Source organism: Acinonyx jubatus, chromosome E1 (assembly GCF_027475565.1).
Source record: "Acinonyx jubatus isolate Ajub_Pintada_27869175 chromosome E1, VMU_Ajub_asm_v1.0, whole genome shotgun sequence".
Classification (NCBI taxonomy): Eukaryota; Metazoa; Chordata; class Mammalia; order Carnivora; family Felidae; genus Acinonyx; species Acinonyx jubatus.
In genome coordinates, this window is record NC_069397.1 from 25,852,770 (window position 1) to 25,872,258 (window position 19,489).

The 19,489-nt window shown below is 34.1% G+C and overlaps 1 protein-coding gene and 1 pseudogene across 1 annotated transcript in view; one reads left to right on the forward strand and one right to left on the reverse strand.

Moving 5' to 3' along the window:
• BRIP1 (BRCA1 interacting helicase 1) overlaps positions 1–19,489 on the reverse strand; it is a 205,740-nt gene that overhangs the window by 29,854 nt on the left and 156,397 nt on the right. Inside the window, 1 exon segment of the mRNA XM_053211561.1 lies at positions 9,670–9,782. Coding sequence (XP_053067536.1) covers positions 9,670–9,782 — 113 coding nt within the window.
• On the forward strand, positions 7,580–8,085 carry LOC106972690 (60S ribosomal protein L26-like; annotated as a pseudogene).

Sequence of the window (19,489 nt, forward strand, 5' to 3'; positions counted from 1 at the left end):
TTCTTTCTTTGCATATGTCAAAATTTTTGTTGAAAAAAGTACATTTTAAATAATACAATGTGGCAATTGTAGAATTCTGATTCTTCCCTCTGCTCAAGGATTTTTGTTTGTTATTGTGACTTTTAAAAAAAATGTTTCTTTAAAGTCTGTATTCTATCATGTGTGACCATTGCAAGATCTACTCAGTGATCAGTTAATGAGTAGACAAAATTTTCCTTAAACATCCATAACCAATATATGTCTTATTTGCCAAGAGGCTTTGCATGTCTTTTGACATGCTTTCGATCCTCAGCCAGGCAGGTGACAACTCTACCTTAGTCTTCACTTCCTGTTTCAACACAGCCAGAGGTGAGAGCACAGGGCCTTCTCAGTCTTTCTTGAGCATGTGTACATCCCTGGTTATATGCACCATTGTACAAACAGGCATGGCCCACCAGAGTCTGAGAAATACATCAGAACTTTTGAAGCACTCTATGGAGACCTCAGTTCCTAGCTTTTCCCATTAAACTGTTTAGTTAGCTTATTATTTGCCGGAAAATTTAGTCACTGTCTCAGGATACTGTGAAATTAAACAACTAATTGCCTGGGTGAACTCCTAGTCAGTCAAATAAAGATAGCCTTGTGAATGGGGTCTTCCAAGAAATGGGGTCTTATGGAAGAGAGGTTCCATAATGACAATTCTCCAGGAATAAGATCCAGCTGCCACTGTGGCTAGCAGATTGCTTGCTTTCACCATGATTTACAACTATTATGAACTAGGAGAAAGGGAAATGGGAACTGGGCAAGTGAAAATGCCATAACACTCACTGTTCTTAATGAGATTCGGCCATTTTCATGAATGTTTCCTGGAATGCTGTAAACTGGTTAATTTACAGTTTTGAAAAAGTTGATTCTAACTATTTTGCTTATTTTCTCATTCCTTTGTTAGAGATTTTCAGAGTTCTTTTGTCATTTTTGTGCATCTAACCAAATTTGTAAATATTTTGTTACAAATATTTTCATCTAAGTTCATGACAGATATTAGTCTGTAGTTTTTCTCTTTCTTGTTTTTATATTGTCTTCATCTAATTTTGGTAGAATAGTGCTGGCCTCATGAATTGGGAAGGGGTCTATTTTCTAGAAAAAATCATATGGAATTGGTGTTATTTCTTCTTTAAATGTTTGGTAATATTTATTAATGAACCTATCAAAGTGATTTTTTTCAAACTACAAATTAAATTTCTTTACTAGGCAGAGGATTATTCAGATTATCTATTTCATCTTGAGTGAGTTTGGGATTTTGTGGGTTTGGGAGAGTTAGTCTGTTTCATATAAGTTGTTGAATGTATGCATATATTTTTTCCTCATATTGTCATTTTAACATCTGTAGAGTATATAGTAATATGACCTCTTTTATTCCAGATACTGACCATTTGTGGCTTCTTTTTTTTGTCAGTTTACCTAGAGGTTTATCAATTCTATTGATCTTTTTAAAATCGATTTTTTAATTTTTAGCTTCACTGATTTCCTTTATTGTTTTTTGTTTTCAAATTCATTGATTTATACTTTTATCTTTATTATTTCCTTTCTTCTGTTTGCTTTACATTTATTTTGCTCTTCTTTTCCTAGCTTAAGATAGAAGCTGAGATTATTGATTTGAGACGTTTTTTCTTTTTCAAAATAAGCATTTAATGATATAAATTTCCCACTGAGCACTGCTAAAGATGCAGCCCACATATTTGGATGTATTTTCACTTTTGATTAGCTCAAAATATTTTCTAATTTTCCTAAGACTTTCTCTTTTACCTTTCACCTATGCATTATTTAGAAGTATGTTTTTAATTAACAAGTATTCAGACATTTTTTTTTTCTGTTATGTGTTACTGATATCTAATTTAATTGTTAAATTTCATTTTGGTCAGAGAATACTATGATTTCAATTCTTTTTAAAAATGTAAACTTTGGGGCACCTTGGTGGCTCAGTAGGTTGAGCGTCCAACTCTTAATTTCAATTCAGGTCATGATCCCAGGGTCAAGCCCTGCATGGGGCTCCATGCTCAGTGTGGAGCCTGCTTAAGGTTCGTTCTCTCTCTCTCTCTCTCTGTCTCCCCAGCTCGTTCTAAGATTAAAAAAAAAGTAAAGTTACTCATCCAGGATATCATTTATATTGGTAAATGTTCCCTGTGCACTTGACAAAATGTTTATTCTAATATTGTTGCACGTAGTGTTCTATAATATCTATTCAATCCAGTTGGTTAATAACATTGTTCAAGTCTTCTATATCTTTATTGGTTTTCTGTCTACTTTTAGTATCTATAACTGAGAGAGGATATGAAATCTCTAGCTATACTTGTGAATTTGTCTATTTCTCTATTCAGATCTGCCAGTAGTTCAAATATATTTTGAAGTTTGATTTTTAGGTGCATACACATTAAGGATTGCTGTATTTTATTGGCATATTAGCCTTTTCATCATCATAAGATTTTCCTTTTTAATACTCCAATAATACTCTTTGCCCTGAATTCTACTTTGTCTGATATTAATATAGTTATTCCAAAACGTTCACTTGTATTTTGAATTCTATTCTTCTTCCCAAATCTGCCTATTTACTTTTCACAGCACTCAAACAGCTGTTCCATGCATTCTGTCTAGGTTTTTAAGACAGTATGTCTCATGCGTGCTCCATCTTATCTAGAGTTGAAACCTCCAGCCTACTTTTTAAAAGTTAATTTTAACTTTGCACAGGCACCTGGGTGGCTCAGTTGGCTAAGCATCAACTTTTGGTTTCGGCTCAAGTCATGATCTCACTGTTCGTGAGATCAAGCCCTATGTCAGGCTCTGTGCTGTCAGCACGAGTTTGGGGTTCTCTCTCTCCCTCTCTCTCTCTGCCCCTCCCCCACTTCTCTCTCTCTGATTCTTTTAGTAAATAAACTCTAAAAAATAAGTAAAAGTTAATTTTAACTTTGTAAATTTTAACTTTTAACCAAAGACACAAGTATAGTTTAAAAGTCTAATAATAGTATAATAGTTAGAATAAAAAAAAAAAACCCAAACAATTCTTTTTTAATCTACTCACATCCTGTCTCCAGTTCCCAATCCTCAGGAAAAAAAAAATCCTTTAAATATGTTAGTTCTTCCACTCATTTACCTCAATGTTTCTAAATAACATTTAGAACTACTACTACTTCTTGGTTTTTAACTTTACACATTATGTAATGACTTTTCTTATACAAGATGTTCATTTTCTTGTATCACTGATACTTCATCATCTCTTCATTTTCCTGACAGTTATACCACAATTCTTGTGTCATCAATATTCAGTAGATTACCATTTACAGGTGAGTTATATTGTACACTACGATTATATTTTCTTTCTTGTACAAGATTTTTTGGTCTGCCCTAGAGTTAATAACTGTCTCTCTCTCTCTCTTTTTTTTTTTTTTGCTTAATTTTCTATGTATTCTATCATTAATTCCCAAACTTTGCCAAACTGTAAAAATTCTTCTCAATATAATTAAAATCTCCACCCTTAGAAACAAATCTAGACTGGCTACTATGGGACTGGTGCACAGCTGTCACCCCAGAGCATCCTTTCCTAATTTGAGAATTTCCTTTTCTTCTATTCTAGGTTGGAACTCCAAATTCCTAAAACCTTGATATTCCTCTGTCTGAATTTTCTCTTATTTGATGAAGCATATCTTCCTGTAGCATCCTGAGAAAGTGTGCATTTGAAGCTAATGTTTTAAATCTTTCCATGTTGAAGGCTATATTCTATCTTAGAGCTTATTGATTGTTTGGGTTGTATAGAACTTCAATTGCAAGTCAAAATTTCCTTCAAAAATTTGAAGATAATTTAAAACTGTCTTCTAGCTTCTAATGTTGCTTTTTAAGAAGTCTCTTTCCATTGTGATTCCACGTCTTTTATAGGAGACCTCTTTGTTCCCTCAGGAAAGTTTTAGGACGTTTTCTTTATCTCAGGTACTTTGAAACTGCATGAGGTGCTCTGGAGCTTTTCTTTTACTGGTACTTGAGTGGGCCTTTTTAACCAAGGAATTATGTCCTTCAATTCTGAGTGTTTTTCTCGGATTATTTCTTTGATAGGTTTATTTCCTCTATATTTTCTCTCGTCTCTTCATATAGGTTTCCTTTTTATCAAAAGTTGTCTCTTGAATACTGATGTTTAAATTGTTTAGTTTTTCTTGTCCATCTTCTACCTTTTCGTCATTTTGACCCAGGAAATTTTATCTTTTAAGCCCAATTCTGCATTTAAAATTTGCTCCTATCATGTTAATGCCTAGAAACTTTTCTTACAATAAATCTGTTCTTGTTTCATGGAGCAAATATCTTACCTTTCTATGTATATTATTGTTACATTTGTTTTGTATTTTCTTCTAGGCAGAGGTTGGCCCACAAAGAAAATCTGGTCCATACCTTGTTTTTGTACAGCTTGCAAGGTTGGAATGGTATTCACATTTTTTAAGGATTAAAGAAAAAATAAAAAAGAATATGCATGCAGACTGTACATGGCCCCCAAAACCTAAAATATACATTGTCTGCTCCTTAACAGAAAAAATTTGCCAACCTATGTTCTATTGTGCTGTTTATGTTTTCTACAAGTTCTTCCACCTTGTTTTTCTTTTGTTGGTATAGTTCTGCTGGTGTTTTTTTCTGTATTTTTCATGATGCAGACTTTCTTTGAGTATCAAATGCTGACTGGTAGCTCTGCCTACATGGGTGTGGCTTATAAACTGGGAAGCTTTGCCAGAGAAAGGTACTCTGGTAGGAACAGGACCACTTTGATACTATTTTACTCACAAGGTAGTTAGTATCCCTAGAACTGTACTTTCCCGCCTTGGAGATGTAAGATTGATTATAAGCCTATTCAGAGCTGAGAAGAAAAGGGGGGTGGAGTTCTCACATTCAATAAACAGACTTTCTTAACCCCCATCTTTTATGCATCCTTAGCTACAGCTGGAGTTGAAGAATATATAAACTCTCTAGTATAATCTCTCCAGAGAGTAAATCTCAGTGGAGGAGGGAGCTGTCTACTTATAGGAACTGGCAACCAATTCTTTTGTGATTAACCCTACTTCAAATGATACTTCAGTGTCCCCACATCCTGAGTTTTTCCATGCCTGAATCTGAAGGATCTTGTTGGCTTTGCAACAGCCTTCTTTTGCCTGCTAAGTCACTCAATCATTCATTTGTTCGCCAATGTTCAAAATTTGTTGACATCTCATCTGTTATTGTCCCCTCTTCCACTCTTTTTTTAACTCTGTGGTTGGACATTTTTATTCCTTTACTATCATGGAATTTTGAGAGGGGTGAAGGTTAATATAAATATTTGATTTTTCCAGAAAATCTAAAAAAATCTAAATTCTATATAACATTCTTTTTTGATATTAAAGTAATCCATAGGTTCTCAGGCATCACACCACAAAATTAGGCAGGAGAGGAAGATGGATACTGCCAATATTATAGAACAGTGATGAAAATCAATGGAAAGTCAGAGTGCTACTCTATTTTTGATTCCGCTTTGGTTTATTTTAAAGTGTCCTATGGTAGAAAGGCATTTAAGTTAAAAAAAAAAAACGGTTCAGAGAAAAAGAATTTCACATTTTCTTTTTTCCATTGTTTTCATACTGCCTTGTTCAAATGAATTATGCCCACTTCAGACAAAGATTATACTTTCAGTAAAGCAGACCTTTTAGGAAACTCACAGTGCAGTTGTAACCTGGTCACAAAACCATCTGGTGCATTCCCGAAGGCTGTTATTACATTTCATGGACTTATATTACTTCAAATACTCTAACAGTCCCATGTGGGCTTAAAAAGAGGATTTAAAAAAAAACTTAATTTGTTTCTGCTTACTTTAGGCCTTCTAGACTTATCCCTTGTAAGAGGAATCCTGATTATAAGTACCTTTTATGTCAATCAATACACATTATGAGTTTTATCAAGTGATACAGAACACTCACTTGATTTTTAAATAGATATGTTTCTTTGTAGTAAGTTGCTACTTGTTGATACTGTTTCTCTCAAAATCAATACAATGACAATTGGACTATCAATTTTTTAATTAATAAAATACTAAAACTATAGCATTATATGTAAATATTACAAATGTATTTTTAATGAAAATTCTAGGAAAAGTATGTTTTGAACCTTTAGAAGCTCTCTGGACAACATGGTATAGTGGCAAAAGTATCAAACCCACCATTTTCCACGAATTCAACAAGTATTTATTGAGCATCCATACCCTAAGCTGAGACACAGTTGGTTGCTAATGATGTACAAATGTATAACACATGTTTAAGGAAGTAGGCAGATATATAAATAGGCTATTACAACACAGTAAGATATATGCTATAATAGTAATAATGTATAAACTACTATGGGTTTCCTAAGGAGTAAATCCTCAGAAAAGTAAAAAGAAATTTTCATCAAGAACATAACCTTCAACTGGTTTTGATTGGTAAATATGCCAAATGAATTGTATAACTTGTATGCCAAGGCAGAGAGTAATGATGGGATATGGTATGTTTATTAGTAAAAGATTTTATGTTTAACAGTGAAAACTTCAGCGCATAAAGGTAAGGTCTAAGGATGAAAAAGCGGTCTTGAGGTTTTAAAAGTAGGTGGGGGCCAAGATGTGAAGGCTCATTTAGTAGTATGTGAGGTTAGATAAGTTATTTCATCTCTTACAACCTGTATAATATATGTAGAAAAGGTTTATAAATGACAAAGTAAATATATTCTTGCTTTAAATGATTTCTTAAAATTCAAGACACTGCCTACATTAAAGAGGAAAAATACTCAACTGAGGTAAGAATATTTATTTTCCTAAAATTAAGTATAGTGACTAAAATTCAGGAATATTAAATAATATTCAAGCTCCCATAGAAACTATTTGCTGAATATTAAAATACAAATAAAAGATGACAAAACATGTTGATCACCAGGGAGAGACCAAGTAAGCAGATGAAATGCTTCAAGAACAATTTATAATGCAACTTGATGCCAAGTACCAATGGGATTTCTAGGCACAGAAGGGCAGCAGCTTAACCATATCAGATTAATCACAGAACTGAATATTTCAGTTTGAAGGGAAACACCTGCAGAATATCGGAAGAGGGGCACCTGGGTGGCTTATTCGGTTAAGTGTCCAATTTCAGCTCAGGTCCTAATCTCACAGTTTGTGAATTCAAGCCCTGCATGGGGCTCTGTGCTGACAGCTCAGAGCCTGGGGCCTGCTTTGGATTTGTGTCTCCCTCTCTCTCTGCTCCTCCCCCACTCACGCTTGGTGTCTCAAAAATGAATGTTTAAAAAAAAAAAAAAATTAGGAGTGCCTGGGTGGCTCAGTCGGTTAAGTGTCTGACTTCAGCTCAGGTCATGATCTCACGGTTTGTGAGTTCAAGCCCCACGTCAGGCTCTGTGCTGACAGCGCAGAGCCTGGAGCCTGCTTCAGATTCTGTCTCCATCTCTCTCAGTCCCTTCCCCACTCACCCCTGTCTGTGTCTCCCTCTCTCTCAAAAAGTAAACATTAAACAAATTTTTTTTAATTAAAAAAAATAATGGGGTCTTCCCTTTTGAGGCCATCGCTGGAGCTACAGTGGTCAACATGAAGTTCAATCTGTTTGTGACCTCTGACCGGAGCAAGAACCATAAAAGGCATTTCAATGCACCTTCCCACATTCACAGGAAGAGTATGTCTTCCCCTCTTTCCAAGGAGCTGCAACAGAAGTACAACGTTCAATCCATGCCCACCCCAAAGGACGACGAAGTACAAGTTGTGGAGGACACTACAAAGGTCAGCAAATTGGCAAAGTAGTCCAGGTTTACAGGAAGAAATGTGTTATCTACATTGAACAAATACAGCGAGGAAGGCAAATGGCACAACTGTCTACGTGGGCATCCACCCCAGCAAGGTGGTTATCACTGGACTAAAACTGGACAAAGACCACAAAAAGATCCTTGAACGCAAATCCAAATCTCGCCGAGTAGGAAAGGAAAAGGGCAAATATAAGGAAGAAACAATTAGAAGATGCAGGAATAAAGTAATCTTACATACAATATTAAATAAAAAATGTTAAAATGGGAAAAAAATAATGGGGAAGAAAGTGGGTGATGTGTTCTTGGGACTTAAATCCAGTTATTGTAGTCTTATGTCATTAGCTATCTGTAAATTTGAACCCAAATGCAATCTAATCTGCTTATGTGAAAATGGACTAACTAATGAACAAGATACTTGAGAAAAATTTAAATTCTGGATTTGGCTAGGTCAGATAATGGTTAGCAGTGGGTCTTCTGCCTGAACTGAATAGATGTCAAATGGTCATGTTTTCATGATTTTATTCTTTTTTTAAATATTTATTTTTATTTATTTTTGAGAGAGAGCAAGCCGGGGAGAGGCAGAGAGAGAGCAAGAAAGAGAATCCCAAGCAGGGTCTGCATTGTCGGCACAGAGCCTGATGTGAGGCTTGAACTCACAAACCACGAGATCATGACCTGAACCAAAACTAAGTGGGACACTTAACCAAATGAGCCACCCAGGAGCCCCTTATGATTTTATTCTTAACCTGTGTTCTTAACCTGAGTGTCTTATAGCCTCACAGGAAAATTACATGGCTTTAACTAATTATAATTTCATAAACAGAGAATATGAAATATTAAATTATATTATTAAAAATACAAGAATTACAGTGTTTATAAATTAAACGTTGATGTCCTACAATATGAAAATTATGCTATAAAATGGTGATTTAATAACTAGTTGTACAAAACACAAATCTTAATGGACCAGAATCCTTAGAAAAGAAGTATTACAATTAAATGTTATTATTAGTTGATATTAATTCTTTAGTACTACGAGTATAGTTTGTTTTATCTCTTCTTGAATAGTTTGCTTTATACCCATAAAATCATCAACTGGGTTCTGATGTTCACAAGGTAAAACTTTTATTGTTTGAGATAGTGAACTTCTATAAACATTTATGGAGTACCTCTTCTGTGTGACATTCATTGATCAATTACAAATCTTTACATATTTTTTAAATCCTTTATTTTTTAAGTTTGTTTATTTACTTTTGAGAGAGACAGAGAGAGCAAGTGGGGGAGGGGCAGAGAGAGGAGGACAGATGATCAGAAGCATGCTCTGTGCTGACGGCAGAGAGCCTGATGCAGGGCTTAAACTCACCAACTGTGAGATCACGACCTGAGCCAGAGCTGAATGCTCAACCGACTGAGCCACCCAAGTGTCCCAACCACAAATCTTTAAACTTTAGCAGAGTTTGTAGTTTCATTTGTTCCATCGATTCTTTTTAGCTTTCACTTGTGACATCTATCATTAAAAATATACCAGTTCCAGGGGTACCTGGGTGGCTCAGTCATTTAGGAATTGGACTCCTGATTTCAGCTCAGGTGATGATCTCACAGTTTGTGAGTTTGAGCCACACATTGAGCTCTGTGCAGATGGCACAGAGCCTGCTTGAGATTCTCTCTCTCCCCTTCTGCCCTTTCCCGACTCACATGCATTCTCTCTCATAAACAAACAAACAAACCAGTTCCTAAGGTTCTAGTGAAATACAATTCTATCAAATTTATTATAAGGATTAAAGTAGCAAGACTATCTCTTCTACAGCCCTGACCAAAGGTTAATATTACAGTTACATTACATGAAATTTCACTTACCTGCCTAGGGCCTGGTTTAAGGCCCTATATGCTTGAATTTCATACCATTGACGACCAGGTAAAAGACCTCTCAGTTTGGAGTGCTGATCATTGTACTGTCGCTTTAGTACAACCTAATAATTTAAAAATATTAAAAATATAGTAGATAATTACGGCTCAGTTAAAAAACCATATTAACTTCCAACATTCTGAATCATTTTATTAGGGTAGAGAGATTTTGTTTTTCAGTATTTCAGTAATACATTTTTTTTCAGTTCATTTAAAACATGTTTATTCATCCTTACATTCCCTGAACTCCTACATGCAAATAATTAGCTGTGTGATGAAATCAGTTTTATTGAGAAATAATTTACAGAGAATAAAATTCACAAACTTTCAATGTACATGTAGATAAGTTTTGACAAATACATAGTCATGTAACCACCACTACAATCATAATTTAGAATATTCTTACACCCTCCTAAATGTCCTTTCTATTCCTTTTCAGTCTCTCTCCTTCACTGCTGACTCTGTCAAACAATGATCTGCTTCCTGTTTTGCCTTTCCTAGAATTCCATGTAAATGTTATTATATAGTATGTAATCACTTGTTGTTTTCATTTAGCATAATGATTTTGGAATTCATTCATGTTGAAATATACATCAGTGGTTCATTCTTTTATGTTTATCCAGCCTGATAATATCTGCTTTTTTGATTGGGGTGTTTACACCCTTCACATTTAATGTAAATATTGTTATGATTTGGTTTAAATCTACAGCAGCAGAACACACATTCTTCTCAAGTGTGCATGGAATATTCTCCAGGATACATTATATCATATAAATCGTATAATGTATCTTTTACAACATCAATGGTATGAAATTAGAAATCTATTAACACAAGGAAAACTGGAATGTTCACAAACATGTGGAAATTAAATAACACACAACTGAACAATGGGTCAAAGAAGAAATCAAAAGAGAACTTAAAAAATATCTTGATACAAATGAAAATGGCAACACAATAAACCAAAACTATCAGATGCAGCAAAAGCAGTTCTAAGAGAAAAGTTTATAGCAATAAATATCTACAGTAAAAAAAAAAAAAAAATGATCTCAGATAAACCACCTAACTTTCCACCTTAAGTAATTAGAAAAGGAAGAACAGCTTAATCTCAAAGTTAGCTTAAGGAAGGAAACTAAGATGAGAGCAGAAATGAACTTTGAAGCTAGAAAACAATAGATAAAAATCACTGAAATGAAGAACTGGTTTTTTGAAAAGACAAAACTGATAAACTTTTTGCTAACTAAGCAAAAGAAAGAGTCAAATAAAATTATAAATGAAAGAGTACATTTCTGGGATAACCCGGAAGGAATGGATAGATTCCTACAAATATACAACATACCAAGACTAAATAATGAAGAGAAAAAATCTGAACAGATCTATAATAAGCAAGAAAATTGAAGCAGTAATCAAAAGTCTCTGAACAACAACAACAACAACAACAACAAATCCTAGGACTAGATGGCTTCAATGGTAAATTCTATCAAGCATTTAAGGAAGAATTATCACTTTTCCTTCTCAAATGCTTCCAAAATATTGAAGAGACGGAAAAACTTCCAAACTCATGTTAAGAAGCCAGTACTAATCACATACCAAAGCCAGATCAGGACACTACAAGAAGAGAAAATTACAGGGCTATATCCCTATAGGATAAACACTGTTGCAAAAATCTTTATCAAAATACCAACAAACTAAATTCAACATCACATTAAAAGGATTAGATACATGATCAAGAGGGATTTATTCCTGGAATGAAAGATTACTTTAACTATACATAAATCAATAAATGTAATAAACCACATTAACAAAAGGGAGAACAAAAATCATATAATCATCTCAAAAGAGGCAGAAAAAGCATTTGCAAAAATTCAACATCCTTTCATGATTAAAACTCTCAATAAATCAGATATAAAAGGAATGTACCTCTACATAATAAAGGCCATATATAACAAGCCTACAGCTAATATCATACTCTGTGGTGAAAAGCTGAAAACTTTTCTTCTAGTATCAGGAATAAGACAAATGTGCCCACTCTCACCACTTCTAGTCAACAAAATACTGAAAGTCTTTGCCAGGACAATTACGCAAGAAATATAAGGAATCCAATCCAGAAAGGACAAAGTAAAACTTTGTTTGCATATGACATGATCTCATATGTAAAAAGCCCTAAAGACACTACCAAAAAACTGTTAGCACTAATAAATGAATTTAGTAAAGTTGGAGGATACAAAACATCATACAAAAATCAGCTGTATTTCCATACACTAACAACAAACTATCCAAACAAAAAGAAAAGAAAAGAAAAAGAAAAACAGTCCCATTTACAATAGCATCAAAAAGAATAAAATACTTTGGGATAAATTAAACCAAGGAGGTGAGGAGCACCTGGGTGGCTCAGTTGGTTAAGCGTCGGACTCTTGATTTCAGCTCAGGTCCTGATTCCAGAGTCATGAGATTGAGCCCTGTTTCGGGTTCCACACTGAGTGTGGAGCCTGCTTAAGATTACCTCTCTCTCTCCCCTGCTCACTCTCTCTCTAAAATAAAAATAAATCAAGGAGGTGAAAGATCTTTACACTGAAAACTTTAAGACATTGATGAAAGAAACTGAAGAAACACAAAGAAATGGAAAGATACTATGTTTATGCATTGGAGTAATTAGTATTGTTAAGATGTCCTTACTGCCCAAAGTGATCTACAGATTCAGTGCAATCCCCCTCAAAACCCAAATAGCATCTTTTACAGAACTAGATGAATGGTAACTGGCTAGTAACCCACATGAAAAGATACTTAACTTTATTAGTAAACCAAGAAATGCAAATTTAACAATCCCACTGTTTTTATCTGCAGAATACTGACAAATATTTACCACAAGTGTTTCTATTTTCCTACAAGTACAGATAGATAATATGTGCAAGGATATTCATAGCATCTTTCTACTAAAGACAAATAAGAAACAGCCTAAATGTCTAATTATCAAGAGGATAAGTAAATGTTATATTACATTTATTCTGAGATAAATACTAATTAAAAGAAATAGATTTATATATTTTGACATGGAAATTTAGCCAAAATATATTTTGTAAATAAAAAATCAAGTAAAATACACACACACACTCACACACAGTCAGGTATAATGTTTTTAAAAAGGACCATGATTTAGAAAGATGCCAATTCTAAACCAACTCCCAAAAAGACTTAAACCAAAACCCTGACAAAAATCACAGGGGAGACAGAGTTTAAAGATAATGTACTTTGAGGGATGCCTGGGTGGCTCAGTGGTTAAGCATGTGACTTTGGCTCAGGTCATGATCTCGCAGTTCATGAAGTTTGAGCCCCACACAGGGGTCTGTGCTGGGAGCCTGAAGCCTGCTTCAGATTCTGTGTCCCCCTCTCTCTCTTTGCCCCTCCCCCACTCATGCTCTGTCTGTCTCTGTCTCTGTCTCTCTAAAAAATAAACATTAAAAAAATTTAAATATTATGTACCTTGAGCTTTTCCAGAGTTCCCCTAAAAACCTCTCAAATCATGCCCATGTAAGTTCAAGATCATCAGCTACTAACCGAACTACCTACAAAAAACAAAAATCAATATTCTTCAGAGAATAACAGAAAACAGAATCTCTATAATGTACCATCTACAATGTCCAGTGTACAATAAAAATTACTAATAAAAATGTGAGCCATAATCAAAGAAAAAAAGAGTGAACAAAAACCAATCTAGCAAGGGCCCAGCTACTGGAATTAGCAAAGACCTTGTTGTAGCCGTTATAAATATATTTAAACAACTTAAAAATATATAGCTTAATAAATGAACTTTGGAGAAATGGAAACTATAAAAAAAGACCCAAATGGAAATTCTATACCTGAAAAATATAGTAACTAAAATAAAAATCCATTGGATGGGTTTAACAGATCAGAGAAGACAGAAGAACTGGTAAATCTTAAGACAGATCCACAGAAGCAATGAAAAGCATCAACTAGAGCCCCACACACCAAAGACATAGGTATGAAAGAAAGCATATGAAAGCAGTCAGTGATGATCTGAACAAATTTAAAATTCAGAGTTGAAACAGTACTAATACATTTGAGACAATACTTAATACTTCAAAGGCTCCGCTATTAAAGGATACCAAGAATCTCATACTTTTCCAAGTGGCTGAGACTATATTCATTTTCTATCTAGGTACTAATACACAGTACTAACACAGAGACTGTTAAATTAAACTTCTTCTTTGCTGGAAAAGAGATCACAGTAAATCCTGCCGTCTAGTCAATTGAGCTTGATATTAAAATCATACTCCTTTTCTGGGAAGGCAAGCTGGTGTAGCCACTCTGGAAAACAGGTTCCTCAAAAAACTAAAAACAGAACTAACCTACGACCCAGCAATTGCACTACTGGTCATTTATCCATGGTTTGGTTTTGAAGGGACACATGCACCTCCATGCTTATAGCAGCACTATCAACAATAGCCAAAGTATGGAAAAGAGCCCAAATGTCCATCGATGGATGAATGGATAAAGAAAATGTGGTGTGTATATATATATATATATATATATATATATATATATATATATACATACAGACACAATGGAGTATTACTCAGCAATCAAAAAGAATGAAATCTTGCCATGTGCAACTACGTGGATGGAACTGGAGGGTATTATGCTAAGTGAAATTAGTCAGAGAAAGACAAATATCATATGACTTCACTCATCTGAGGACTTCAAGAGACAAAACAGATGAACACCAGGGATGGAAACAAAAATAATATAAGAACAGGGAGGGGGACAAAACAGAAGAGACTCATAAATATGGAGGACAAACTGAGGGTTACTGGAGGGGTTGTGGGAGGGGGGATGGGCTAAATGGTTAAGGGGCACTAAGGAATCTACTCCTGAAATCATTGTTGTCACTATATGCTAATTTGGATGTAAATTTAAAAAAATAAAATTAAATTAAAAAATAGGCTTTAATATCAATAGTGTACTTATATAAAACTGTAATTTAAAATTTTCTGTTAAAAGGACATTTTTTTTTTCCTGGACTATTCTATTCGAGGTAATAAGAGATTGTGAACTTGTAAAAGGTTTTTCTTTATACTTTAAGTAATCTTCCTAGACAACAATGATTTTGTATCTTACCAAAATAACTTCATGTTGTCTTTTTTATCAGGTCTTTGGTTACTTAAGAATACTGAGTCTTCTCAATATTAAAAGAGGTAAATTTTCCTTAAAAAAAAAAAAAAAAAGAATGTTCCTTCAGTAAGTGCCTGTCCTTACAGTCCCCATCTCAAGCTCGGCTTCCAGGGAAACAAACCCAAAACATGAAGACAGTAATGAAATGGAAAATGAAGAAGAGAGACATGGAAGATGGAAGGCCAGAGGATAAATAACCAAAGAAATAAAAGGAATTTTTCTGGGTTGAAAAATGTCTTCAATTCTCTCAGATCCAAAGTATTCAACAAATGATAGGAATATCCAAAATCCACTGTCATCCTGTAAGATTACTTGGAGATTCTAATCACTAAATGAACTAAGAAAAACCAATAGTACCAATTAGAAAAAAATAAACATCACCATTATTTGTAGATGATTTGAATATAAACCTAGAAAATCTAAGAACTGAAGTGGGAAATTATTGAAACTAATAAGAATTCTAAAAGATGGTCAAACTATGTAGTCAACCAAAAACATTAATAGCTTTCCTTCATATTACAATGACTATTTAGAAAACATAGTGAGGAGAAAATTCCATTCACAGGGCCAACAGAAATTATCAAATTCCTAGGAATAAAACCAACAAAAATGAACTAGATCCATTTCTTAAAAGAATTTATAAAGCTTTGCTGAAGGACCAAAAACAAGATCTATATAAACAAATCAAGATTCCTAAAGGAGACTATGGATGTCAAATCTTTCCAAAATAAGATGTAAATATAATATACTACAAATACGACGCCAAACGTAGTTGGGGGGGGGGGGTGCAGTTTTGTGGTGTGTATACAGTCAAGAAATTAAAAATCAGGTTCATCTGGACAAAATAAATTCTTGTTCTATTTAACTAAAGATATATTTTTTGCACAAGAGAATTAAAATTTTAAGAACTGCGAAAAAAATAAATAAAATAAAATCATACTCCTTTTCAAAGATGGACTCAATTACAGCATATAATGCTACATTCCTATTAAAAGCAGTGTCACACCAAAGGATACCACATACACAGCCTTCATATGGTCTTCATAAAAAATGTTAAAATTACATCCTCCCAAGAGTGAACTACTTTTATACAAGATCAGAATGAATGGTATACACAATTAGCTAAACACAAAGTCAAAATTGGAAAAGATGGGAACAACAGATTTTCATAATAAATGATAATAACATTTATTGAGCTCCTATAATGTTCTAAGCACAGTGCACAGGAGTAGAGCTGGGAACTCAATCTAGGTCTCTTTCCAGAGCATGCTCTCTTAAGAGTGAAAACTCTGGAGTCAAGACACTATATAGCTTTCCTGAGTGATCTTGGGTAAATCAATTCTGTTGTGGCTTACTTTTCCCAATTAGAAATGGAATGAGTAAGAAAATCTAATTAAAGTAAAATTTAAAATAGTTCTCAAATACAACGACAGCAATTTATTCACCTATAACTATCTGCTAGTATTGGAAGCTCACAGAAATTGACTACAGGGGTGCCTGGGTAGCTCAATCAGTTAAGCATCTGACTCTTGATTTCAGCTTAGGTCATGATCTCACAGTTTCTGAGCATGAGCCCCACATCGGGCTCCACACTAACAGTGTGGAGCCTGCTCGGGGTTCTCTGTCTCCCTCACTCTCTGCCCCTCCCCTGCTCTCTCTCTCAAAAAATAAATAAACATCAAGAAGAAGAAGAAGAAGTGGAAGAGGAAGAGGAAGAGGAAGAGGAAGAAGAAGAAGAAGAAGAAGAAGAAGAAGAAGAAGAAGAAGAAGAAGGAGAAGGAGAAGAAGAGGAGGAGGAGGAGGAGGAGGAGGAAGAGGAGGAGGAAGAAGGAGAAGAACAAGAAGAAGAAGAAAGGAGAAAGAAGAAGAAACAATTGACTATAATACCCAGCAACTAGTTATTGAAAATGAAACAGCAGTTCCTGTTAGTCAACTTTTTAAGATCTCATATGTAGTATTCCTGGGGAAGTATATAGTATATTTTTGTAGTATAAGCCTAATTAAAGGTATAAAGAGTTACTTTCTTGGATAAATTCTGGACTTTCAAGATAAATTAACAAGTTAGTTTTAAGAAGCTGTGAAACTACTTAGGGCGCCTGGGTGACTCAGTCGGTTGAGCATCCAACTCTTGATTTCAGCTCAGGTGATGATCTCATGGTTAGTGGGTTCGAGCCCAGCGTAGGAGCCTCGCAATGACAGTGCAGAGCCTTCTTGGTATTCTTTCTCTTCCTCTCTCAGTCTCTCCCCCTCCTCCCCTCTCTTGAAATAAATAAATAAAAACTAAAAAACCAAAAAAGTTGTACAACTACTCAAGAGAAAACAAAGTCTCTTCAATACACTCTATATTACTATTAACCTTTTTAAACAACAGGACATGTGTTAGACGAGAAATCAGAAGAGTATACTTCTGACAAGTAGCTTTCAAATTGGTAGGAAAGAAATTGTACTTTATATCCTCTCAAAATAACCTGTCAAATTTCTATATTAAAACTTTATAACTAGAATACAAAGGAAGTACACTTTCCTTTAAGTGTTATAGGTTATATTTAAAAAAATAATATAATAATACGGCATCATAGGAAAGGTTAGATAATAGTATGTAAAAGTAACAATTCAGTGATAAAGTATATTATAATATGTAGAGATTAAAAGAAAATATACTTTAAAAATTCTATCCAACTGGGAAAAATGTATATTTCCTACCTATCTCTCAAAATATAACTAAGTAGTTTCTTTATGTTCTTCGACGGTACCTGCCAACCCCTGCCAAATTGTAGCATTTATCCTTTGTTAGACATAATATCTTAAGGGTTTTCAAATTTCCCTACACCTTATTCCAGACAAATACTTTATAATGATCACTCTGCCTATGATAACAGTTGTTCTAGGATATGTTAGTTATAAATGAAACAGAGATAATGTAGCAACTATTAGATTAAATAAACAAAATTATCTCTCCTTAGTGTTTTAGTTTTCATTAAAATGAACTAATTTTTATGTTTGACAACATGAATTCAATTTCTTATAAGTTTTCAAATATTCTCTACCATCCAAATAGCCTTTAAAATACTGTGAGTATTTTACCCAGGAAAATTATTTTAGGCAAAAAGAAAAAAAAAACTTTTGAAGGTAAATATATATATCAATTAACATTTAAATATTTTTTATTATATAAAGAAACAAACTCCTAAAAATTAATGAAAAGAAAAAATTGTCTTGGGGAAACACATTTCATTAGGGAAAGCAAGGTTAAGGGTTTAGAAAAGGTAGGAAGATCGTATACCGCATTATAATGACATCAGAATCTATTTCACTGTACACTTAGGGATTATCAGGCATGAAAATCAATGCCCAATTTAAAATGACATAAAGCATATGTGAAAAAGTCAGTTTCTCCTGCCAGCAAATAGCCTAAATGTTAAGTAAACCAAAGGCTGGAAGGGATTAGTTGAAATGTCAAAAGACAACCTTTTACTTTTACCTGCTCATCCTTATAAATGCATTCTCATCCCTCAGGCATGATTTCCAAACAAATAGTTTCAATGTGCAGCAGCAAAAGGCCCATGGCAAGCTCTGCCATCTTGTAACTGTCAAAGAGATTAGTCTTTGATCTATTTGGGAGGTCATGTCCACATTCACATTAGCAATACAGTCTAATAACATTATACCTGTTGACCAATCCTTCTTTAATGCCTAACGAGACAGACATTTTATATTATGGAAGTTAACTGTGAATGTTTTTTCTAAGTTTTGACAGAAAGTAAACACTATAAACTAAGCTGAAGTGTGGTTTGGAAAGATGATCTTGTAGACCAGTTAACATTACTTTTCAAATACATTTTACAAGGCTTTCCCAAAATAGAAAGCTATATTTAATTGTACACTCTAGAAGAGTTTAAACCACTTGGTCCCCACCCCCAATAAATTAGTATATGTGTAATTCTGGAGGGGTGTGTAAACAGCAGAGAGAAGTCAAACTATTTTATCAAAGGTTGCAAACTGAGGGCCCAAACTTACGTTTCATGTGGCTCTTACCGTAGCTTAAAATAATTTGAACTATTTGCCAACCCTCAACTAGCTCACTCATTTAAATAACCTGTTTAACTCCTTTAGTGGCTTGAGTCTGCAACCCATTGGTTCAGATGCTGCACTGAATTTTTTTTTTCCCATAATGAGTTTAAGTTCACAGAAAATGAAAAAAAACAAAAAAACAACCCTTAATATAGTAGTTTCTGGGCAACTAAAAATATCTGTGCATCAAAAGCTAACCTGATGTAAGCAAAGAGGAGATCCTGAATAGCAGACACAGATAATCAAGACTGAGGTGACACTTAGAGAATTATGTAAAAATACCCAGATAACTATTGTCAAGCAGAAGTTAAATGGTTCTGGATTCTGATTTTACTATTACACTATAATATACTTGAGATCAAACAGTAAGTTTCTCAAGTCCTTTAATGACTCAGTTTTATTGGAGACAGTATACGTACTACACTACTGAATGGGTATAGAATATATAAAATAACCAAAAGGATTATACTGTATATGTCAACAAGAAATTTAAGTCACACTTTTGAACACTAGA